This window comes from Manacus candei, unplaced genomic scaffold (genome assembly GCF_025592945.1).
Source record: "Manacus candei isolate 608988 ecotype Guabito, Panama unplaced genomic scaffold, ASM2559294v1 h1tg000049l, whole genome shotgun sequence".
NCBI lineage: Eukaryota > Metazoa > Chordata > Aves > Passeriformes > Pipridae > Manacus > Manacus candei.
Genome location: NW_026138097.1, coordinates 4,260,580 through 4,285,379, shown reverse-complemented (window position 1 = coordinate 4,285,379; position 24,800 = coordinate 4,260,580). Strand labels below are relative to the sequence as shown.

Sequence of the window (24,800 nt, the reverse complement as noted above, 5' to 3'; positions counted from 1 at the left end):
ATCTATTTAAAACAAAGATAATATGATCATCTTCTTTTTTTCTGTAGACCTTTTTTTTGTCACTGGTAACCTTTTTGTCCCAGATTCAGAGCATCACTGATGAGTCTCGAGGCTCAATCAGAAGAAAAAGCTACTCCAGTTCACTGTCTATTGTCCAAGACGCCCAGGCACTGCTGACTAATGATTATCAAGAGGAGGAGGTAGTTGGACATAGAGCTGACTAGACATATTTTCCCATTGCAACACTTGAAGTGCCACCACTGCAAACTGAACTACACATGAACAATTTAATGACTCATTGTTATGGAGCAGTTCTTCATAAATTTCAATTTTACTATTTTTCTAATTTCATTATCTTGCCCTTTTTTTTTTGACTCTAGATGATGCTCCTGCAACATGAACTACATTATCTTTCTCACACTTATTTTCCATGAAAGAAGCATGTTTCTGAGAGTGCCTGTTTTTCTTAAGGGCCAGAAGCAAGATGTTTCATTAATAAGCATATTTCATGCTTTCACAAGCTATTGACTTCCTTTATAGTTCCTGTACTGAAGTCCTGAAGCTTCTGGGAGACCGTATTGATATTCTAGGTCATCTGAGGAGATTTCTATGCTTATTTGCAAGCCATTACTAACCCATAACTGTCATTACTACATTCCACATGGATTTCTGAAAGGAAATGGACTGATGTAATCAATGCTTTTAGGGTGCACTTGAAGTGTTGCTCATATCTATGGATGTGTAGCCTAATTTGTAGAAGTGCTGTATACCTTTGTGTTTCCTTTTCTTCATGGCATATGAGAACAGCATGTGTTTCATGTATTTTAATTTGTTATCAAAACAGCACTAACAAAAATGTGCTTTTGCTGTCTTTGGATTTTTATAAACGTGTTATAGGTCTAGAATTTCTCTTGGCCTCACTGTCTTTCTAAAAATGGCAAATTGTCTCCCACTAAAGCATAGTGGGAGAACTCATCTTATGGTTGTTACCTTGAAAGTTTAGTTCATTGGATACTGCTGCAATGGTATTTACAGTATTGACATGTATTCATTAGCTTTTTTCATTCTCATGATAGAACTGTATTTACAGTAACTTCTAATTTGTGGTTTTGACTCATGATTTAATCACCAAAGGAAGACCGTCAAACAAATAGATATTTATGCGAAGCTCAGAATTGAACTCTAGGATTTGGAAATCCTCAAGGATAGGGACTAGGGAAATAATTTAGGGAGTATAGAGAAACTCTAAGGCATTTAAAACCGGCTGCAATTACAGTTTGTGAATCATTAGAGGAATGGCTGTTCAGAGATCAAAAGTAGTATTTTCATCTGTTTGGTTTTTATTCATGCTTTTGATTGACCTGAATGAAATCGATTTTTCTGAATCATCACATATGTGGAGGGACATAAGTATGTCTAGTGTGAATAATTGAGGTTCCCAAATGGAACAGGAGCTTCAACTCACGATTTATCAAGTCTCTGAATAGCTTTCAGGACTGTTAAATATCTTAAAAAACAAACAAACAAACAAGACCACAGAAAAAAGAAATGTCACCTCCAAAACAAAAAGCCCCAAACTGCAGAAAGAATCCTCCCCGCCCAAATACCAATTCACTTATAATTTTAAGAGTCAAAAGTACTGTATTTTTATTCCATTTTATGCAAATAGAAAAACCTATGGACCAAGTATTACAAGAGAAAGTAAATAATGTGTTAAATATTTCATCCCTTTTTTCTTAAAAGGAGCAAGGGGGCTGGAAAATGGAGAACACGGAAGTGCATAGGCATGTGGGAAGAATAATATTAAGTTCTTGAAGTTGATTCGAGTTTCTACTATTAAAAGGGAAGAGAAGGTCCCTTCATGGTTATATTGATTGGATTTTGTTATGTAGTATGCTCTCGCATGCATAAATAGTGTAACCTAATAATCTAAATCTATAGCTAGCCTTCAATATGGCAAGTCCCATACTGACTTCAGTTCAGCTAAAGGCATGCAAAATGGATGATGTTTACAGCAGTATCTGAGAAAATAACTTACCTGGGGAACAATGAGAGCACTGGCTTTCAAGTTTTTCACTGGCAAAACACCTTGGTGTAAATAAAATAAAATACCATCTGGAATTCAACCTCACTTTAGTTCATTACAAAAATAATCTTCCAGGTCAGGTGTAATCCTGCAAATAAGTACATTTTTACAAGCAGTTTCACGTCATGCTGAAGTGAACCTCTCTTGCATTTGTTTCACAAATAAGGTGGACTTTTCTGTAGCTTTTATTCCACTGCTATGAAATTCCTTTTCAAAATTTTAATAATATGTAATTTACAAATGCTCTTTTTGGCTGAATCTTGGGATGATTATTTGATTTGTAACCAGGCCCAGCTGATCCATGATAGAAATACTGCCTCGCACTCTGCTCCAGCAGTTGAAGCAAGTGTGGCTGCTGCTGTGCCAGAAAAAGTGCAAATGACCTGGACTAAAGAAAAGTTTGCAGCTGAAAAGCATAAAACCAAAGATTCAAATGTGTCTGGCTTTAAAGATGTTTTCAACATGAAACCGTAAGTATACATATGGTGTTGGGAGTTTTGTATTTCATTGTGTGTATTTTAATGTGTGGGATTTTTTATTTGATTGTTTTTGTCATTTTCTAGGGTTTGTTTTTTAAGAGATTCTTGTTTATTTAAAACAATAAAAAATTAATCTCTTTATGTGCTTCAGTTAAATGCCATTCTAACAAAAATTGCATGAACTTGGGTGGAATAGTAGTGACTGTAAAGACTCATACACAAGAATGTAGTGAATGAAGTTTAAATGACAGATTTCAAATTGTAAACTCAACTTCTGGATTGTACCAGAAAGCATCTATATTAAAATGCTTAATGTTTTTCTGTCTTCCTGTGGGTGCCAAAGTACTGTATATATCCCTGTCTTATTTCCTGTGTTTTGTTGGACTAGAAGGAGTACCAAGGCAACAGATATATTTAGCTTCAACATATTTAGCTTATGGGTTTGGGTGGATGTTTTTTGGGTGTCTTTTATTGTGTGGGTTGTTTTGGGTTTTGTGGCTTTTTTGTTGGTTTGTGGGTGTTTTTGTGGTTGGTTGTGGGGGGTGCTTTGGGTTGTGGTTGTTTGTTTGCTCGTTGTTGGTGATTTTTAAATGGGCATTCAGCCCTTGTTCTGTAAATTAAAGCATTATAAAACTTGTGCAAATATGTATGTCTTGCTATATTAAGTATTTCCTGTTTAGATATTCCTTAATGACTTTTTCTTAAATGGATAAGAACTATTGCCTATGTCAAACCAATGTAGTAGACACAAGAGCAATGACAGAAAGAAGTCATCTTGTTTGCTTCCTCATCTTGTGTTTTTAAGCACACACACACATTTTTTTGACTTCTGGAAGAATACACTTAGAAGCATAGCCTAAATTATTTTCTGCACATGACCAAACCAAAACTGTGGATGTCAGGGGAAATCTTAATATCTAAAGAAAACGTATCTTAAATCTAGGACTTGTAGAAAATAGAGTTAGAAAACATACTTAAAATCAACACCTTAAAATCCTAATTTGTTTTGTGGATTTGCTTTGACCTCTTTAGAAACAGTCTGCCTTTTGCAAATTCCAAAAATCATCTTTCTCATTCTCTAAAGCATTGTTCTGGGTTTCATTATACTCTAATCCTTAGGGGTTTTTTTTTCATTAATGTCTAAGAAGTATTTCCTATCACTACTTTAGAACTGTGCAAGACACAGATTCCAGATTTTTTTTTTAAACTACTATGTGTAGTTGGGATAGAAATTACAGTTCAAAGTTGGTGTGCCTGTACAATATATTAGTATTGTTTACTTTAAAATGTACCTGATGGCAATTGTTTTTTTATGCATTTGCTTCCCTTTCACATAGAGAATGGGGAAATCTGTAAGTCTAAATTTCATTTCATTTAAGCAACGTAGACTGTGTTCTCTGCTTCTTGTGGTCCTGTACATTGTATGCATGTTTCTAACTCATAATTTGCAGTACCTTTATTCTTTTGTTCCTTATTTAATATACTGTGAGCTAGCAGATATCACTGAAAAAAATATTCATCATCGTGACTTGGTAATGTTCTCTTAAATATTATCAACTTTCTATTCAAGGTAAGTAACAAAACATGTGGTTTAGTTTCAATATAAATGTAAAACTTGACAGTACTCCTCTGCACCAGTTTAATGTTTAATTTTCTAATTAACTACATTAAAAAGTGAATATATTTTTATTCTGGAAAAATAGCCCCCCATTGTGATAGAATTACTCGGACAATAAGAATTATTTGTTCACAAAGGCAACTTTCATGTTTCATCAAAAGTCAGTTATTGCCTGCTTTCTGCCAACCTGTACAGGTGTAGAAATAACACAAGTTCAGGCATACATTGGGTATGACAGCACACAAAAATGGGATAGTACTTCTCTTGAGTGGAACTCACTTGACTGCTCTTCTTTTTTTCAGAGTTCAACATTTTCCTAATTTTTTCTGTTTAACAAGTTGAACTTCTTATGAAAATTTAGGAAGCTTACTTTGTGTACCATGTATGATTTCAGTTCTACCAGTGCTTGATGTTAGTTAGCCTCAGTTTACATTGTACACAATGTGAGCCTTTATTTCAGTGCTGAATTTTTGCCTCCTCTGTCACAAATTTACGTCCTGCATTTTATTTTTAGTTGAACAGTGTTTCAGCTTCAATATTTGTACATCTCAGTTACACACTCTTGCCTCTCTTCATAGTTCTTTGGTGTTCTCAAGATGCAGTTCTGCTTCTGCAAAATGGAGCTTCAAGCATTCTTCTGTTCCATATATGGGTTTTGTACAGTTGGTTCTTAGGATAGATGGCCTCTGTGATAGAAGATCCCCCAAGAGGGACTGATAAACTCAGCTTTAGAAATGTCATTCTCTCATGGGGGGAAGATTGGAGGTAGCAGAGGGGAGAGAATCAATTAAGTTGATAGGGCTGGTCTCCATTGTCCACTAAACTTCAGGCCAAATGCCTTTTAATTTTTATTTTTTGTTTGTAAAGCATCTACTTTTGGGCAGCAGATCTTTTGCATAAATGGGCTAAGGTAGAGTTTGGATATTTGTGTCACACTGTAGCGAATTTCCAGTCTTGACTAATTTTACACAGGTAGCAGTTTCTCAGGAACTGTAAGGACACTTCTTTTTGTTCCAAAAAACAACTAAATAATACTAAAATAAGGACATCTTTGAAATCCCGGCATTTTTTTCTTCCTGTGCACGAATTTACAACAATTATAGTTGTAGATGCAACAAGGAAAACATTAGTTAATGTTAATAATTTAAGGGGAGAGGCTCAATTTCAGTTCAGTCCTTACTGCCTTACTCTTATGACATGAAAAACTAGTAATGTTTTCAAAGTTCTATGGTGTTTCTGAATTTTCTTCACCAGATTATAGTAATTTAGTAATGTTTCCAAAGGACCATGGGTAAAATCTTGTACTGTACAACATAAATCTTTACAGTGCTTGCCTGTAATTTACTTGTTTGGAAATTCTTGTACAAATCCAGTTACTTTTTTGTGTAGGTCCATAAACTGGATTCTCAGTGTTTTCTGACTGAACTTTAACTTCTGTTGAAAACAAGGTTTTGATTCATCTTGTTAAAAGATAACTGACAACTGGAAAATGTGTGCATTTTGGCAATCTGCTTAGAACTCTTTGAATTTCAGAGTTAAATGTTCTTTTCAAATTATTGCATTTTCTCATTTATTTTGAATGTGTACAAATACTGGTGTCCATGAAAATTGTTTATTTTATGTGCTTATAGATTAAACTTATAAATTCAAATAAGTAGTGTATAATTCAAATATGTAAGTATTATAACATGCTTAAAAATATTTCTTCACATGCTAGAAATCAGTCAAATGTGAGAAGAATGCACACTGCTGTGAAGCTCAATGGAGTAGTGCTCAATAAATCACAGCATGCTCAGCTAGTTCTCCTGAATATGCCTGGACCTCCTAAAAACAGAAAAGGGGATGAAAACTGTATCCACTACTGTATTGATTCCATATTTCTTGAAATTGGGAATTTGATTTTTGTGATTGTGCCGTTTCCTGTCTACCTGTTGGGGTAACCATTAATAACCATGGTAAACGTAAGTTTGCCTTTAAGAAAATGACCTTTGATTCCACGAAGAAAGTTTTAAAAAGTATTGATAGTGGTGAGGGTTTTTTATTAATATAAAGCATTTCTCAATTTTGAACTCATTTTAAAATCTCTTATTTATATCTTTTCTATGGGTTATATGGCAGAACCAGGAACTTGTCCCAAGTTAGGCCTCACTTTCATTTGACCAGCCAGGTAACGGGACAGTAAAAGGTGACAGAGGAAAAAACTCCTTGATTAAATGTCGAACTCAATTTTTGCATTGTATGTTAGACTTTCTGAGAGATTACTGGCTACTTTGTTTCTCTTCTGAATAAATTCCTTGACCTAACGATATTGCAGACATGGAGTTTCTGGAAGTTCTGACAGAAGGTCTGGATAGAGTTCTCCTAGTCCGAGGCAGTGGACGTGAAGTGATCACCATTTATTCTTAATCTGTTTGCACATGTTGTTCAAACACAACACACACCCCAGATGAGAAAACAAAGTTATTTGCCATAATTTAAGCAGCTTCATTTTGTGTTTTAGTGCATTGAAAATTATCTGCAAGCTGAATCTTCTGATGATGTAGGGATTTTTTCCTATTAAAGTGTTATATTGAAGTAGTATTTTAAGCAGATAGACTTATGTAGAAAATATTTCTATAGTGAATTAATAAATGGTGGATGGGTTAGGATATTTATATGTAGCAAATTCTGGCACTTGTTAAGCTCTGGTGAAACACAAGAAAAATGGTAATGTAATGGTATTTTTAAACATATAGAAATGTAAGCAACTTTTGATTATTTTAATCTTTGTCCTGTGTCTTAATAAAGGGAAAAGTTTTAGGAAAAGTTGTCTTCTTTCCTTACCAAAATGCTGCAGAGATGTATACAATCACTCAAATTTGTATTTATGTGCATAAAGTATTTCCCTAAAGTTCATGATTTGCTACACTTGTTAAAAATAACATTTCTGTATTTAAAATACTTAGTCAGGTACCTGAAACCTGCAGGAGATAGTAAATAAACAAGCTGAGTGGGTTTTTTTCCATGAGCTGCTAGTAGTTATTGCGTGACTATACCAATGACACATGTAAGCATCCAATTCATAGGAAGGCTATGATGCAGAAACTCTGCCTGGTTCCAGTTATAATTCTAGCAATTTATAAATCACAGGAAGTTTATGATATATGTATATTTTGAAAATGTTTTCTGTATGTGCTACTGTTTAAAATAAAATCTGCTTTTCTGAACTGAATGAACTCCTAAGTTTTAGTTCTGTAAATATTTTGTAAATGTTTTTTAGTTTGGTAAATGTTGTTTAAGACCTAAAGTGTTTGGTATCAGAATACTGTTCTACTGTAAAAAGAAAAGCATTATTTATACATATAAACTATTATTTAAACTATTATATAAACTATTTTCTTTTTCTTATTTTTTATTATAGAAGGCAAGGCAATGCAGAGGCAGGCAAGACCAGGAGAGTTAGAGGTATGTATGCAACCAAGGCAAGGGATGGGAAAAGTAGGCCAGCTAAGGCAAGGTATGGGTAGGCCAGACACAGAGAGGTAGGGGTAGGCAAGATAAGGAAGTCAATGGAGGGGCAGGCAAAGCAAAGCCAGGCAAGGTGAGGCAAGGGAGGGGTAGGAAAAGGCCGTACAACAAAAGGGAAGCTAAGTAAAGGTGGTATGTAAACGACTGCAAGGGAGGTGGAGAAAGGAAGGAAAACAGCTAGGCCCAGTGTTTCAGGTAAAGAGTATAGGCTACCCAGTGAACAAAAGACCAGCCCCAGCTCTCTCTTCTGCCACATCTGGTATAGAAAATACAAAGTGTAAACAATTTTGCTGCACACTGCCCCTTCGATTCAGAACCTTATCATGGCCAGTCTTCGCAAACGAAGATTTGGGAAAGGTCTCTACCCACATTTGTTACAAGCGCACTGGTGACACAGGGCTTTGCAAATGCAGGTAGGGCCTTTGAGCCTGCGCAATGGATTTTTTAGATGAGCCACAGTATACGCTGAACTGAACCCACCCTTTAATCCTAAGGTTCATCTGCCGGGGCCGAGCGAGCTTGGACAGTGGCAGCAAGGTCCTCAGGACGTAGGTGTGTTTAGAGTGACCTTCTTTTAGATGGAAGGTCTTACAGGGCTGAACGAGCTCCATCTGCCCGGGATTAGAGTTGTCCTTCTCTTCTGTGTGTTCGGGGGCTCCCCTCTCATCTCCCACGATGGCACTGTCCGCACAGGCGAAACTCCCATTCTCTCGCTCCTTTCTGCGCCTGGGGCCGGGCTGCGCTGCTGCGCATGCGCCCAGGGCTGAGCTGGGCCCACACTGCCGCAAAGCACGCATTCTGGGGCTGGACCGGGCCCGTGCCGCTGCAAAGCACGTGTTCCGGGGCCGGGCCCGCACCGCCACGAAGCATGCGTTCTCAGAACCTTATACTCGCACCACAATCAAGCTCAGTCCCCTTCACTTAACTGCCTGTAAACTGCTCTCTCACTGCCCTGCTCTGCACCTTCCCTCTCAGCTGCAAGTCCCCACACACACTTTCAAGGCTTGCAGAGGCCAAAGTGTGCATCTCCCTCTCACTCTTCTGTGCGAACCGTGTAGCTACTGCTTCAGGCTTAGGAGACAGAAAGTGCCTGATTATTGTTGGAGTTGAGAAAGACAGTGCAAAGCAGGAGCCTAAAGAACCTTTCTTGCAGCACAATGTGTGCAAAATGTGCAAATGTGCAAAATGTGTGCAAAATGGAGTTGGAAACTTTTGCATTTACAAGCACATTGCAAGAGAGACAGAATGGGAAGGTCCGAAGAGCTGAGAAAGCAGGCTCTTGCCTGCTTCCACACAAGCAGTTTGACTGACTGTGTCCCAACATCTCATTTGCAGCGAAACAGAGCACTTTCCAGCTCTAGCTCAAAAAGGGAAGTGTGCCAAGAAAGAAAGCTTTCGTTGACCTATCCCTTCTAATTACACCCTTCTGTGCACTCACAATGCAGTGGCAGTCCTTTTGGCCTTGCAGTGTTTAAACACTACCCACCCTGCTCTGCACCGCACATTCTTCTCAGCTAGCTGTAGCCTGAAGCACTTTCCAGATGGCAGAGTCCACAGTGTCCACTACAGCTCCCACAGAGTAAAACGGGCTGGGGCAAAAGCAGTTGCTGCCTTAGCCCTTCTCCTTGCAGCCTTTTGATAACACACAGGACCTGGGGGCATAACATCTCGGGCACGGACCCCATGCAGCATAATGGAATCATTTATTACAGTTCTTTCACGGTTTATATACCCTCTTACATCAGCTGTAAATTCCTGTTAGTAACTTTTCTCTGTATCTACCTTTTAGTTAAGCATTCACTAAGCATGAGAAAAATACTCCCAAGCAATTTCCCACACACAAAGATACATCTCACCACGTCTGCTTTTATCTTGCCAAGTTCCCCTTAAGTTTCTCCCAAGGTCATGTAATCTTGGTTCCCTCCATCTCTCCCTTCTTTATTTTCTAAGGACTTGTACCACCAAGGCTTGATGTATTGCCTTTTCTATCATAGATCATACAATCCCAATCAAGCATGGTAAACAGAGAATCATCCCCAATAGACCCAACACTGTAACCAAGCCACATATTAGAATCTTCTTCACCCATGGCCCTAATCCCAAAGTCCAATCCCATCCTTTAAAGAGGTTCCATCTGTCGTTCACCATCAGCTTCTTCCTTAGGTCCTGTAACTGTTGCAAGCTTTTGTGACTGGAGGTTGATTTATCACACAAATTCATGCAACACATTCCATCAAATTCTTCACATCCATGTCTCTGTGCTAAAAGCAAAAGTCAACAGCAGCTCTATTTTGCAAAGTAGCATGTCTCACGGTCTGTATGAACATCATTCAATAAATCTGTAATAACCTGACTAGTAGCATTTTTCTGTTTTGCTAACCAACATCCTAATCTATTTAATGTAGTTAAAGCTTTTGCAGCTGCCACTCCAGGTCCTAGGAAAGAGGCAGCAATTCTTGTCCCCTGATTCCAAAATTATATGTCATCCCTACACTCACTAGTAAAGGTGTGTACATGTCTCCCGTATCTATTACGGTGTTCAAAGATCATTGTTATATTAGGAATGAACAAGATTATTTTTCCTATGGTACAAGGTCCTCCAATAATTTGTGTTGGTACCGAAGCCCAAGCTCTACCTTCACAAAGGAGGAAAAGACCAGATGGTAAGGTCATGTGATTTGAAAAGGATAGGTTACTGTTATCTACATTACCATAGAGACATGTTACTAAATGGAACGGTACCTGTCACATTCCATGAGGTGACATAGGTATTGTTCCTAAACATTATGCATCTATATGCACCCAAGGATCCTAACAATTACAATTCTTGAGAGGTATTTGTACAAGGCTGACATAGGTACATGGCATGACCACCACCCAGCCCAGGAGTCATAAGTGTCATTTCTCATAAGATTCTGGCAGGAGGATGGTGTATGCAATGAGTGATTACAATGAGTGAACAATTCCTGTGGATCTAGAGGTACACCTACTAAGCAAGTCAAAGAACGATTGTTAGGTGTTGCAGTGCTAAGACACATGGTATCCTGACCCATTACATTGGCTAATGTAACCCATATGTTCTGTTTCAGTTGAGCCACCGGCCATCCTTGAGTTACTGCCACTACCGTTAGCAGTCCCAGCAGCTTTGCAAATATCACCCAGTCTCTCATGCTGCTTCACTTTCTGATGCATTGTTGTTGCTGTTGTCAGCATCAGCATTGTTGTTAACTGAGGTATCAACTGGCCAGACAAAATGAGCAGGAATCCAGCATAGTCTCCTATCTGTGGAGACACAAGCATATCCTTTCCCCCATGTTATTAATTCCATTGGAGAACTCAATTGACCCGTTTCAGGGTCCCTATATCTCACATAAGGTGTGGTTTGCCATGGGAGCCTAGGAAAATGTTGAGAAACATAAGTGTCATTATCAACCTGATTCAAAAAATTTAAAACATAGATTACTTTCCATAACTATTCTTGTGGAGTAATACCCGGGGAAGTCCCCCTTTTTTGTTTATGTAGCATGTCTTTCAGGGTGTGGTGAGCACGTTCAACAATTGCTTGACCAGTAGGAGAATGTGGAATGTGAATTCCCGAATTTTGTAAAAAAATCAGAGTATGTTGAGCCATATAGGCAGGGCCATTATCTGTTTTAATTTAAACTGGCACACCCATTACTGAAAAACAAGTTAACCAATGACAGCAAACATCACGGCTTTTCTCTCCAGCATGAGCAGTGGCAAAAAGCATATGTGAACAGGTATCAACAGACAGGTGAATGTATTTTAGTCTACCAAAGGAGGGATAATGAGTAACATCAGTTTGCCAGATGTCACAGGGCTGTAAGCCCCAAATGTTCTCACCATGTGGCAAAGGCAAAGGACTTATATCCTGGCAATCAGGGCAACTGTGATTAATGTTTTGAGCCTGTTCTCTTGTCAAACCATAGAACCGTTGCAAAGCTTTGGCATTTTGATGGAAAAAATCATGTGAAAGTTCGGCCTGTTGATAGGCATTAGGGTTTTTTTTCACTGCAGCAAGGGAGTCTGCTATTTGATTTCGCTGTAACAATTGGACCTGGCAATATTGAACGTGACCGAATATGTAAAACAAAATATTCATGTTGATGGTGTTCTAATAAAAATAACAACTGCCTAAGGAGTGAAAATAATTGTTGATTAGAAACTGTTTTGAGAAATGTTTTCTCTAAGTGCTGAATAATACCCGCGACATAAAGTGAGTCAGCAACAACATTCAAAGGGCGCTGTGAAAAAAGACTAAAGGCATGAACAGCAACTGTCAGTTCCACTATCTGTGTAGAGCCTGTAACAAAAGTTACAGCTGAGGTCCATTTATCACTGTTTGTTTTCCATGCTATCCCGGCTTTTCACGTTGCCCCCGATCCATCTATAAAAACCGTTAAAACATCTGGGATAGGGGCTCAAAAAAGGTGGGTCTCTAACTGCAAAGGCAAGGCTGACAGCGAATGTAACAGCTTGTGACGAGGAAGAGAAAATTTTCTCTCTCCAGTAAATTCTGCTAATGCAATCTGCAATGGCATACGCTGTTGAAGCCAAAAAGCAAAATCTTGTTTTGCCGCTGGTATATAAATTACTGCAGGATCACATGCCATTAAGGGTTGCAAATGGTGTCTGCCTCGCTGTATGAGCATAGTCAACATTTCAATACCTGTGGTTACTGTTTTAGGAAAGGCATGAGGCAGAAAAACCGACTATAGAACCCGTAAGGTAATTCCAACACTATGCAACAGGTGTATCTATCCTGAATAGCCTGAAGCACAGAAGACAAAGCCTGTTTTGCTTCATTAGTTAATGAACGAGGTGAAGATAAGTTAGGATCGCTCTTTAACAACTCAAACAGTGGGGCCAATTGTTGTGTAGATATGCCTAATTGCAGTTGCACCTGATTGATAGTGCCTAACAGTTTCTGCAGGTCATTAAGAGTTTGTATGTTTAGGGCTAAATTAAGTGACTGTGGGAAAATAGCTGTTTTGATTATTTTCCACCCCAGGTACTTCCACGGATAATGTTTTTGAACTTTGTCCTCAGCAACACACAGTCCTGCTTGCTGCAATGCTCTCTGTAAAACAGCAAGTAATCGTTGTAACAGCTCATCTGTTGGCACTGCAATAAGAATGTTGTCCATGTAATGGTACAGTAAAACCTGTGGGAAAGAAACACAAACAGGTATAAGAACTTGTGCAACAAACATTTGACACATTGTAGAACTGTTCATCATTCCCTGGGATAAAACAGTCCAATGATAACATTCTGCAGGTTCCTGATTATTAACTGCCGGTACTGTGAAAGAAAAATGCAGTGCATCCTCCGGATGCAATGGAATGGTAAAAAAACAGTCTTTGAGATCAATAACTATCAGGGACCAGGAGTCAGGTAACATAGCAGGCAAAGGAAGACCAGGCTGAAGGGCTCCCACTGGTTCTAGTACAGAATTAATGGCTCGCAAATCATGTGACAGTCTCCATTTCCTATTCTTCTTAGCAATGACAAATACAAATGTATTCTACAGGCTAGTAGAAGGAATTATGTGTCCTGCCTGTAACTATTTATGCTCTAGTTTTTGGAGTTCTTGCAACCACTCCTGTTTCAGGGACCGCTGCTCTACCCACACTGGCACATTTGTTTTCCAGGTGAGTCTTAGATAGGGTGGAATCACAGTGGCCCCTAGGATAAATTTGTCTGGATAGAAACACCCCATTGACTCAATCTCTCCCCCATAATGTACAAGGAGCACTCATCACATAGGGTGTAATTTGACCCATTTGTCCTTCTGGTCCTGTCAAGAGGCTGTGCACTTTGTTTAGGTAGCTGGGTCCCACCAATACCCAGGACTGCAGCAATAGGAGTCTTTAAAGGCCAATTGGTGGGCCGATCAATGTTCAATATGATAATAACATCTGCACCAGTGTCCACCAAACCTGTGAATGGTTACCCTTTAGTAACAAGTCAGCACTGGATGATTGCAAGAGATTTGTTGTGCCCACATAATATGTAGTATGTTCATACTGCCAAAACCTCCAGTGTGACATCCTTCTCCTTTGGGACCCTGTGCAATGAAATAAACAAGCTGTGCAACCTTTTCTCCTTCTTTAATGTGAAAAGGAGGGTGAGGTGTACAAGCCATGATGTGCATCTCCCCAGTATAATCAGCATCTATGATTCCAGGGAGCACAAAAAATCCTGCAAGAGTCATAGATGAGTGTCCTAACAAAAATGCACTGTAACCATTACCTAGCAGTCCTCAGACCCCCGTGGGGAGTACCTGCACAGCTGTATCAGTTAATAAGACTGATCAGGAGACGGCCAGGTCCACTCCAGCACTCCCTGCTGTGGCTGGTCGAAGGGTGCCTGCATTTGCGCCAGCATCACTGCCGTATTTCTTGTTGGAGCACTCGGCTTCACACTCCCCCTCCTGTTTCCCTGCAGTGGTGGAAGAAGGGTGCCGTTTTGATGGAATTTAGATTGGCAACCAACAGCCCAGTGAAAATCCTTTTGACAATGAGGGCACAGCCTGGTTGGCTTCACAGGGGCTCCTGCTTTTTTGCTAGCTTTACAGTCTTTTTTAAAATGTCCTTTCTGACCACAAATATAACAGGACGTCTCTTGTGCAGCAGCTATCACCGTCTGCTTTGATAAAACTGCAGCTAACAGATCCACTCGATGTGTTTCAGTCCCAACATTCTGGCATGCCCGAATCATGTCAGTTATAGATGGATTAGAAAATTGTAAGGGACGTAAAACTTTTTGACAATCAGAATTTGCATTCTCAATTGCTAATTGCAGCAGGATTAAATGTTTAGCCTCCTCAGATTCCACTTGTCGCTCAATTGCATTTTGTAAACGATCTAAAAAAATCCAAATAAAGTTCCTGAGGCCCCTGTCTAACAGCAGAAAATGATTGCTTGGGTTTAGATCCAGGCACCTTTCTCAGTGCTTGTAATCCAACCTGTGAAACTTGCTGGAATACATCCCTGTCCAGCTGTACTTGAGCTATAGCAGTTGCATACCGACCTTCACCCATCAGTTCATCAATCTCTATATGTTTCATTTGTGCTATAGCACGATCAAGGTATTCAATAATCCAAACAGTATATTGCATGCAGGTAAACACAATGTTTTCCAGTCATGTGGGGTCATCATATAGCCTTTGGCTACAGCCTGAAGTGAGTTCATTGCCAATGCCGATTGCAATACATAGTCTTTGATAGATATACGAATTTCCTTAACTGCTTCGTATGGTAATTGCTCCCAAGTAGAGACTTGGCCTGGTAACAAACTGGAAAGGCACTCAATATGTCCATGTCCCCTTTCAAGAGGGCTTCCTTTCTACATTGCTTGAGAGCACCACAATATTGTGGAGAATCACTGTTTTTCTCGTTTCCTGCTTCAGGGGATATGAATTTTGCCCAAGCTGCTGAATTCGTGGGCGAGGAATTTAGCGCAGGATTAGTGAGCAAGAGATTTAACGGCAATTTAGCAAGCACGGCAGAAGCAGCAGCGAGGGGTGAGGGGTTTAACAAGGCTGTTCCCAAGGTGTGCACGGCACCTTGTGGTGAGTCATTGTCCACAGGAGGCGGATATAAATCCTGGTTCTTTTTAAGATTGACCCAAGCTGGGTCGAGAGGATCACCAGGGTCTAAGTCTTGGGTAGTAAATGGGGATTGTTTCTCCTTAGAATCCTTCTCAGTGAGGGGTGCACTTGCCAAAGAAGGTAAATCAGTTACATTTGTGGCTTGCAGACGACTTAATGCCGAAAACACCTGTTGCCATGTTGAAAGTAAGCTAAAAGCTTTTTCATCTGGCGTTCGCCCCAGATCTTCCCCAATTCGATTTGATACAGAAACATTCAAAGTTCCCTCTCGAAGAAACCAGGAGCAATTGTCTCTCACCCAAAATAACAGTGTTAATAATCATAACTGGGTTATATTACTGCCATATATCTTTAACATCTTTTTGAGTATCTCCATTTGATTTTTTTGTTCTCATGTTAGTGAATATGCCATAGTTCCCAGCTGCTCACATGCTGTCCTGCAGAGGTATTAGGTGCACATAGTCAAATCCTGACCAGGGTCTCTTTTCTTGGTTCAGTCGGGCTATGTCACCGGAGTTCCAGCTATATTTTCTGGATTAACTTTGAATGCCTCACGTTCAGGGCGCCGTTTGTGACATCTCGGGCACAGACCCTATGCGGTCTAATGGAATCGTTTATTACAGTTCTTTCATGGTTTATATACACCCTTGCATCAGCAGTAAATTACTGTTAGTAACTTTTCTCTATACCTACCTTTTAGTTAAGCATTCACTGAGCATGAGAAAAATACTCCCAAGCAATTTCCCACACACAAAGATACATCTCACCACGTCTGCTTTTATCTTGCCAAGTTCCCCTTAAATTTCTCCCAAGTTCACTGCATGGGGGCTTGGCTCTTTCCTTCTCACAAAGATGGACTCTCCTTCCAGTATCCTTCAAGTATCATCTTGAAGAAAAATAGGGAGCAAACTCATTGAAAAATCCAGTGAAGGACAAATGGATGCTCTCAAGAACCTAGCCTCATGGAAAGAAATTATGATAGTTTTAAACATGCATTACAAAAAGGCAAATGCACCCGGGACAATAGACTCCATTCCCCTTACCCCCCCTCCAACTCCAGCTCCCCTCTCGACCACATGGCATGGGAACAATGGTGTGAGGGGGTGTGCACGTTGGTGGGGAGGGATGGGGGGGACAGAGAGCCCTAGAGGGGGTCAATGCAGCGGCGGCGTGTGGTGTGGGGATGCATGGCGCTGGGTTCGTGACACAGCCATGTGTTGCATGTGCTGGCACCCCCCACTCCATGCCCGCAGCTGGTGGGTTTCCCGCCGCAGTGGCCCCAGCCACTGCGGCGGTGGGGCTGCTGTCAGCTGGAGCCACCATGGAGCCGCGCACTGGATAGCGTGGGTCTGCCGGGGTGGCTGTGGCAGCTGTGCAACCAGCCATGCTGATCTTTACCGGGACTGCCGCTGCTCCAACTGGGTTCGCAGTGGAGCCGCCTGCAGCCATGCCGCCCGCCCCAGGTGCTGCCCAGTTCGCGGCTGCTACAGTGCCACCGGTGCCTGCCGCCACTGGTTATGCGACAGTGGGGCCCCGTGCTACGGGCACCAGTGCTGCTGACCTTGCGGCAGCGGTGGTAGCACCGTCTGCAGTGGGCGCGGGACCAGGAGGAACTGGAGCTGGGGCAATGGCAGCATGGGGGGCTGCCGGCTTCATACTGCAGCCGCCAGAGCAACGGGTGCTGCAGCAACAGGCGGCGCGCAGTCGGCAGCTGCAGTTTCAGCTGTGGTGCTTGCTGGCTGCACCACTGCTCTGTTTGTGGCTGCCCCTGCGCCTCTGGCGCCCGGAGCTGTCGGCTCCGTGCAGCAGTGCTTCCGACCTGGCGGTGGTGGGCGTGCTCCCGAGCAGAGTGGCAACGGTGGCACCACCCACGCTGTGGTTTGTGGTGGGAGCGGCAGCAGGAGGAGCCGGAGCGGTGGCAGCGCCACTCACGGACGTTCCCAGACCGAGTGGCGTGGCGGCGGCTGTACCACAGCGGAGCGGAGCGCTTGCAGAAATGCACACTACCAGCGCTACTGAGGCCACGTTTGGGGGGCAACGGACGGACTGCTATTATGGGGGTCAAGGGGGTCCACTGGCTCCCTTTGGCTGCACAGCACCCAAGAGACTGCTGCAGAACGACTGCAGCATGCACACAGACATCTAACTCCTGCCGCAAGGAGGAAGTGAAAGTGTCTCTTCTGTCACCACTGGTTACAAAACCATCACGTGACAGCCACAAAGCCAATGCCATGTTAGTCTCACCAAGGAACCAACTCACAGCCCCCACCAGCCTCAGAACAGCTGCTACGCCGGAGACAGCCTGATGGAAGAGGAAGAAGAGAACATAACTTCCCAGAAATCCTAGCCAAGCTGCGCTACTTGAGCTCAGCGAGATGAGAGAACCAATAAAAAGACAAGCAGTTTTAGATGCTACAGAAGAAGAGGAGCAGCAGACATGGCTACAGCTACTACTTCAGCCCGAAGAGGAGAATACAGACTGGGAGAGCACATGGAACATATGCCTGCCCGAGCCAAGACTATCAGTGAAGTCAAAGCTACTGATGTTAAGATGGACAGTGTATATATTGGTCATGCTATTGACATTAGCAGCTGTTGGTTTTGTGCTGCAAGAATTTCAGCTGGGACATCACAATCCACCTACCGACACAACTAACAAACCAAAGGTAACACTACAAAGCACAGCAGACATAAAGCTATCAGCTACCATATTTAACTTTCTAAGTCACAAGAAGGCAACGTTACTAATTGACAAATTATCTGCTATTATAAAAGGTTCTTTTGTGTTGCTGGGGGGAAGGATAGAAATGCTAGGAGGGGCTCTAAATCAAGTGTTTACTTCTCACTATTTTAAAATGCTCTTTACCAATATGCAATACACAACATGGAAAACCAAACCTAAACAAGTAGCAAAGAAACAATCCGTTACAATTTCAGCTGCAGAAACACATAACCCTTTACACACAGTTACTACAAAAGGCTTGATAAAGCAAAGCAAACAAGTCCCTCATACAATACAAACCCAAAGATGCCCTACTAAGTTGCAACAAATGACACAGATAAAAATACACACCCCTAAATCCATTCAGAACACAAACACGCATAAATTGGCCGTTACCCAAATCAAACAATTAGAATGGGAGGCAAAGACAGAAATGCCAAACATTTTTAAGAGCAGAACAGATGTAACAATCATATCTACCTCACACTGGCCCTTAAAAACCATCCAAACCTATTTAACAAATATTCTTAAACTAGCATCCCTGAAACAAAACAGAAACCTCATAACCACCAATAGCCCAGACACTAACTCTGTTTCCATTATACCCACTGAAATCACTCATTCTGTAGAACAGAAACTACTTCAGTCAAGGGGAGGGTCAATTAACAACAGATTCTTTCTAGAAGCAGCTTTAGTGCAGCTAAATCCACAGGCAGCCCAAGAAACAGGTAGCCCTAAATCAGTAAGACAGTGGCCTTTCCTTAAAACAGAGGTGATGCATTTACATATACTACTAGAAAACCATAAAAACACAGCCCTGCTATTAACAAAAGACCTTTCACTAATCTATCAGTCTCTCAAAATTAGGGAAAGATGGGTTTTCATACTTTTTGCCCCTGTCTCATAGTGGGAAAAGACGGGAGCAATAAGTAAAGCACTGAAAATCAATTGGCAATTGTGTACGCCCTACAGATCACAAGTAAGTGGGCAAGCGGAAAAGATGAATCACCTCATTAAGCAACAATTTGCTAAAATATGTCAAGAAACGAATTTTCATTGGTATCAAGCTTTACCTATTTCTCTAATCAGACTAAGGGTCAAGACAAGGTCAAGAGAAAAAACGGAGTCCATTTGAAATTTTGTTTGTCAGGCCCTACATGATGCAAATTGTAAATAGTGAAGCTTTAGATCAAATAGGTAATAAATATGTGTATGATTATACTATGGCTAGAGGGAAAGAGTTGCAGAAATATGCCACTGTGGTGTTAGAACACCAGCCCAAACAACCTGAGAGTAAATTGCATCCATTTAATCCTGGTGATCCTATGTTAAGAATCTTTCAGGAGAACCACTACAAGAGAAGTGGGATGGACCCTACCAAGTGCTGATGATCACCACCACAGTGATCTGGATGAAAGAGAAACACACATGGATCCACTACTCTAGAGCCAAGACGGCTCCAGAGGAAGCATGGACCTTGGGAGAGGAACCATCTACTCTCAAGCCTTCTCAGTGCTGATCTTTGGACTGATAAGTACATTGGTGTTAGCTCAAGCCTTTGCCCAGAAGTCATTATGGTCTCAGGCCTATAATGGGGTCTCTGGTCTATTATTTTATTTACAACCAAAACTTCCGCCTCAACCAGCCCAAATGAACCAATAAAATGCATCTGTTATAGTCCTCCAAGGAACGAGGGTACTGATTAATCGACAATATCCTGGTACCCCATACGATGCAAGTGAGACCTGTGCTGCCATTAAACAGGCTAAGAGACTGAAGCCCCTATGGTATGATGGACGTTGGAGTAAGTATAGATATGGGGAGGCCTGGTAAGTTGATTACATCGCACTGCCACGAACCTGCCAAGGTAAGCACTATGTGCTCACCATGGTGGAAGCCACCACTGGATGGCTGGAAACGCATCCAGTGCCCCACGCCATTGCCCAAAATACCATCCTGGGCCTTGAAATCAAGTCCTGTGGTGACATGGCACCCCAGAGCGCATCGAATCAGATAACAGAACACATTTCAGGAACAGCTTAGTTGCCACCTGGGCAGAGGAGTATGGCATCAAGTGGGTGTACCACATCCCATACCATGCAGCAGCTGCAGGGAAAGTTGAACAGCATAATGGACTGTTGAAAACTACCCTGAAAGCGTTGGGTGTGGGGGCATGCAAGCACTGGGATCAGCATCTAGCAAAGGCTACCTGGATAGTCAACACCAGAGGCTCCATCAACCGAGCCAGCCCTGCCCAATCAGAATCCCTTCACACTGTGGATGGAGATAAGGTCCCAGTGATTCACGTGAGAGGTATGTTAGGTAAAAAGGTTTGGATTAGCCCTGCCTCGAGCAAAAGCAAACCCACTCGTGGGATTGTTTTTGCCCAAGGGCCTGATTGCACCTGCTGGGTGATGCAGAAAGATGGAGAAACCCGGTGTATACACCAAGGGGACCTTATTTTCGGGTGAACTGGCTGTAACTGTATATTTGCATCTGTATGTAACTCTGTACCTGTATCTGCTTTTGTATATATCTTTTAGTAGATGTGTACATAGTTAGAATAATGTATGTACGTATGAAGTTCAAAGACTTAATCTGATAAAGTGTGGCAGCATGGGAAAGAAAAATTAGGGGTGGATAATGATATAGGTTAGGAATTCAGGAAAATTTGTCTTTCGCCTGCCCCCTCCCCCCCCACTGTAGGAAAGACAGAGTTTGAGTGGAAAAGGGGGAAGGGAGCCGAATAGCATTACGGAAGATCTAGCCGAATTCCTGTCTAATGGACCATCAGAGGCTGGGGGGAGCTGGCCGCCCAGATGGAGAACTGAGCAGACTGCGTTGTTGACTCTCGGAGTGAGATGGGGGGTCTGTGTGCAAACATTTGGGGAAGGGGACTGAGGGTCTGGGGTTTTTTTGGCTACTCATCCTGGTCAACTCGACTTCTCATCCTGCTGGCTTCGACCTGCCTGACTGTCCCGCTCCCCGGATCTGCTGTGTTTCATCGGAGAGTTACATGCCCACGGGAGAGAAGGGAGGAGTTTTGAGATGCCGTTACCTGGGACAGTGGTGAGTCCCATGGGAGTGGACTGCTTCCCTTCCCTTTTCCTCCCACTGAGGGAGGGAAGCACCCCCCGTTTCCTCCTCGGCTCCTCCCACGATCCGGGACTACTCCCTCCGGACCCCTCCCCCACGTGGTGACCGCCAGAGCCCAACAGCACCCCCTGCTGACCACGACAGGGTACTGCAGGCCCTACACCTTCAGCGATCCCACAGCACCCCCTGCAGGACATGACAGGGTACTTCAGGCCCTGCACCTTTAGCGATCCCACAGCGCCCCCTGCAGGCCACAATTAGGACTGCGCTAAAGGACTGAGAAGTATTCTTTCAGACCCATTTTTTTTTTCTAGAACTACTCTCTAGATTTTTGTATTCTGTTAATGTTTTTGCCAACATACATATACCTTTCAATAAAGGGTTGTTATTTCTTCTTTGTTTAAATGCAATTTTGGGAGTCAGGCTGGCAGGGAGGTCTGAAAACAGGAAACAACCCTTATCGGCAGGAAAGAAAGCCTGGAAGCTTTGGCTTTGTGGTGCAGTTGGTTTGTCAGCCTGAGGACTCCATGGGGAGCAAGAGCTTTCTGTGCTGGTACCTTTGGTGTAGGAGGAATCTTTGTTTGTATGGAATTTTTGGAGTAGGGCTGGCAGTTGTGAGGCAGGTCTGAAAACAGGAAACAACAGCCCTTATCCACAGGTAAGAAAGCCTGGAAACTCTGGCTTTTTGGTGCAGTTTGTGTGTCAGCCTAAGGACTAAATTGGCAGGAAGAGTTTTCTGTGCTGGCATCTTTGCTGTGGGAGGAATCTTTATAAGCAATTTTGGGAGTCGGGCTGGCAGTTGGGAGGCAGGGCTGAAAACAGGAAACGACAGCCCTTATTCCCTGGAATGAAAGCTGGCAAGCTTTGGCTTTGTGGTGCAGTTGGTTTGTCAGCCTGGGGACTCAATGGAAAGCAAGACCCAGCACAGAAAACTCTTGCTCCCCATGGAGTCTCCAGGCTGACAAATCAACTGCACCACCAAGCCAAATCTTGCTGGAGACAATTGCTGTAATTTCCTGTTTCCAGCCCTGCCTCCCAACTGACAGCCCGACTCCCAAAATTGCATATAAACAAAGATTCCTCACAGACTAAAGTTGCCAGCACAGGAAGCTCCTGCTCCCCATGGAGTCTCCAGGCTGACAAACCAACTGAACCAAAAGTCAAAGACTTTCTTCCCTAGTGATAAGGGCTGTTGTTTCCTCTTTTCAGCCCTGCCTCCCAACTGCCAGCCCGACTCTCAAAATTGCGTACAAACACATTTGGAAGAAGTGAGCTTCTGCCGGATTCTATCCCTGGGATTGGGCAACCCCGGATGTTCGGACAGCCATCCCTGGCAGAAGGAACCCACATGCACTGTCCCTCTGATGGTGCTGCAGGGAAGGCCTGCCCTGGAGAACATCCTCCTCCTGTGCAACAGAGAAACTGGGAGAGTCCTGACAGATGCGCAAGGCTGTGGGATGTGGTAGCTTTTGGAGATTCCTCCAGGAACACAAGCGACATTGCCCTGCACCTGTAGACTTACTCTGCAGAGGAGTGTGAAGTTGTGTCCCCAAGGGAAGTCTCAGCTGAACAACTCCCATCTTTCCGCTGCCTTTAACCTCTCTCTGCCTTGCTTCTCTTCTCTCGTGGCTACAGGCAGTGCCCTCGCCCCTGCTGGGCTGTGCAGAGGAGCTGCTCCTGGGCAGAGCTGTCTCTCTGCAATACTGCCCTCTTGCCAGGAGCTCCCTGTGTGCCAGGAGCCCGGCCCAGCTGAGCAGCAGAGCAAGAGCCAAAGGCAGCCCTTTCTCTGCCCCTCTGGGTTTCCTGCAGGTGTCCCTGGGGCTCCAGGAGGACCTGCTGTGGAACAGGCTGAAAGAACCAATGATGTTCCCTCTTCTCACCTCTTCAGTGACACTTCTTTCCAACAGTGACATTTCTCCTCTTAGAAAATTAACAGGGTCTGATGATCAACTTTTCTAGTTTCATCATTACACAGGACACCAGAAGGGTGACAGCAAAGGATCTAATAACTTCCTGGCACAGTGGGGGTTTTCCTGGAGTCACACACAGAAATGTGTCAGGGCTCTGAGAGGTGTCCACACCTGAGCTGGACTGCTGCACTGCTCACACACACTGGGGTGTTCAGAGACACGAGTCCTTTCCTTCGCACACACACAGGCAGTTCATTGCAGCTGGGGCAGTCTCTCCCTGGGCTTCTGCTGCCACTCCCAGAGCCTGGAGCCACCTCAGCCCTGTAGTGCTCCCACTCTGCCCACTCCTACACTTCAGATGAATATTGGGGTTTTCTACTCACTGGAACTTCCCAGTCCAGCCCCTCCCCAGTTCCCCCACTCCTTGCTCCGCCGCAGCCCAGCAGAGCAGCACAGTCATTTCTGGTTCTGCAGCAAGAAAGGGAGGAAATAGAGGACAGGGACAGCCACTGCATGTCTGGACTGCTCAGAAGATCATCAGCTCACGTGGTAGCTCCTGCAGTCCCAGGGCCAGACCCGCTTCCCAGTGGCCCAGGCAGCTGCTGCCATGTGGGCACAAGCTCTGCTGCCCAGGAAGGTCCTGTAGTGCAGGGCTTTGCAGATGGCCACGCAGTGGTTGTAGGACATGATGGTGAGAAGGGCAACCTCTGCTGTGATCAAGAAGAAAAGTAAAAAACACCTGTGCAGCTCATCCTGAGTAGGAGATGCCCCTGGTATTCCAGAGGGAATTGGCCATGGTTTTGGGGACAGTGGTGCAGATGCAGCCCAGGTGTGAGAGAGGTGGAGCAGGAAGAAGTCCCTGGGGGTGTGCAGGTGGTGGTGGCAGGCTACGGCGCTGAGGATGAGGCCGTTGCCCAGGAGGGCAGCCAGGGAGATGCCCGGGAAGAAGCAGAAGTGCCAAGAGCTGCAACCCTCGCATGCCAGGAGGAAGAAGTGGGGGATGGAGCTGCTGTTGGACATGAGCTTCCTCCGCGCATCAGGAACTGTCCACGGAGGAAAAGGCAGTGAAAACTATGGGACAGATTTCCTAGATCAAAACCCATAAATTCCTCTGAGCATCTACCCTCATCCCAAGTATCTACAGTCACACATATGTAGATTCTGGACTGTAGAGGACACGCTTAGCGACTTTAAGATGATTTCTTCTGAATTTTTTGATTTATTTTTCTACTGCCAGGTCTGACAGCTGTGTCGTGGTGACACGGGGGGTATCACGGAACCAAACGAACCCTGAGACATTTCAGAATGGGTCTGTCTGAGCTGGAGTTTATTTTCTCATTGCAGCCGTCACAGCGCTGTGCTTTGTATTGGGAGATACAAAGGGGTTAACCACACCAGTGCTTTGGCAACTGCTGAGCAGGGCTGGCGCAGCATCCACATTGTCAGCTTCCTCCCTTGAATCGGGGGCAAGATCATGGGAGGGGATACAGACAGGCCAGTTGAGCCAAATGGACCAAAGCAATATTGCAGAATATATGGCATCAGCTGAGCTACAAAAGCTCAGGAATGGAACAGGAAATGAGCAAAATCCATTTTCTTACAATACTTGCCTTCTGAGCGACCTCTCTGTGTGGTGAAACCCTACTTCCCGTGAAGTGACCAGGCATGGCTGCTGACGGGAAGTAGAGAATAAATCTTTTTATTTTCCTCTTCAATTATGCATGCACAAACTTTGGCTTTTGCTTTAGT

At 43.3% G+C, this 24,800-nt stretch overlaps 1 protein-coding gene across 3 annotated transcripts in view; it reads left to right on the top strand.

The window, feature by feature from the left end:
• Positions 1–7,523, top strand: part of LOC127476161 (solute carrier family 12 member 7-like) — a 72,475-nt gene extending 64,952 nt beyond the window's left edge. For 2 of the 3 annotated variants that reach the window (XM_051798700.1, XM_051798699.1), the window contains exons 22-24: positions 2,375–2,556; positions 5,901–6,034; positions 6,498–7,517. In XM_051798700.1, coding sequence (XP_051654660.1) covers positions 2,375–2,556; positions 5,901–6,034; positions 6,498–6,589 — 408 coding nt within the window. In that variant the 3' untranslated portion in view covers positions 6,590–7,517. Of the gene's footprint in view, positions 1–83; positions 201–2,374; positions 2,557–5,900; positions 6,035–6,497 lie in introns of all 3 variants that reach the window. The other variant, XM_051798701.1, reaches the window with a different exon arrangement.
• Positions 7,524–24,800: the final 17,277 nt, after the last annotated feature.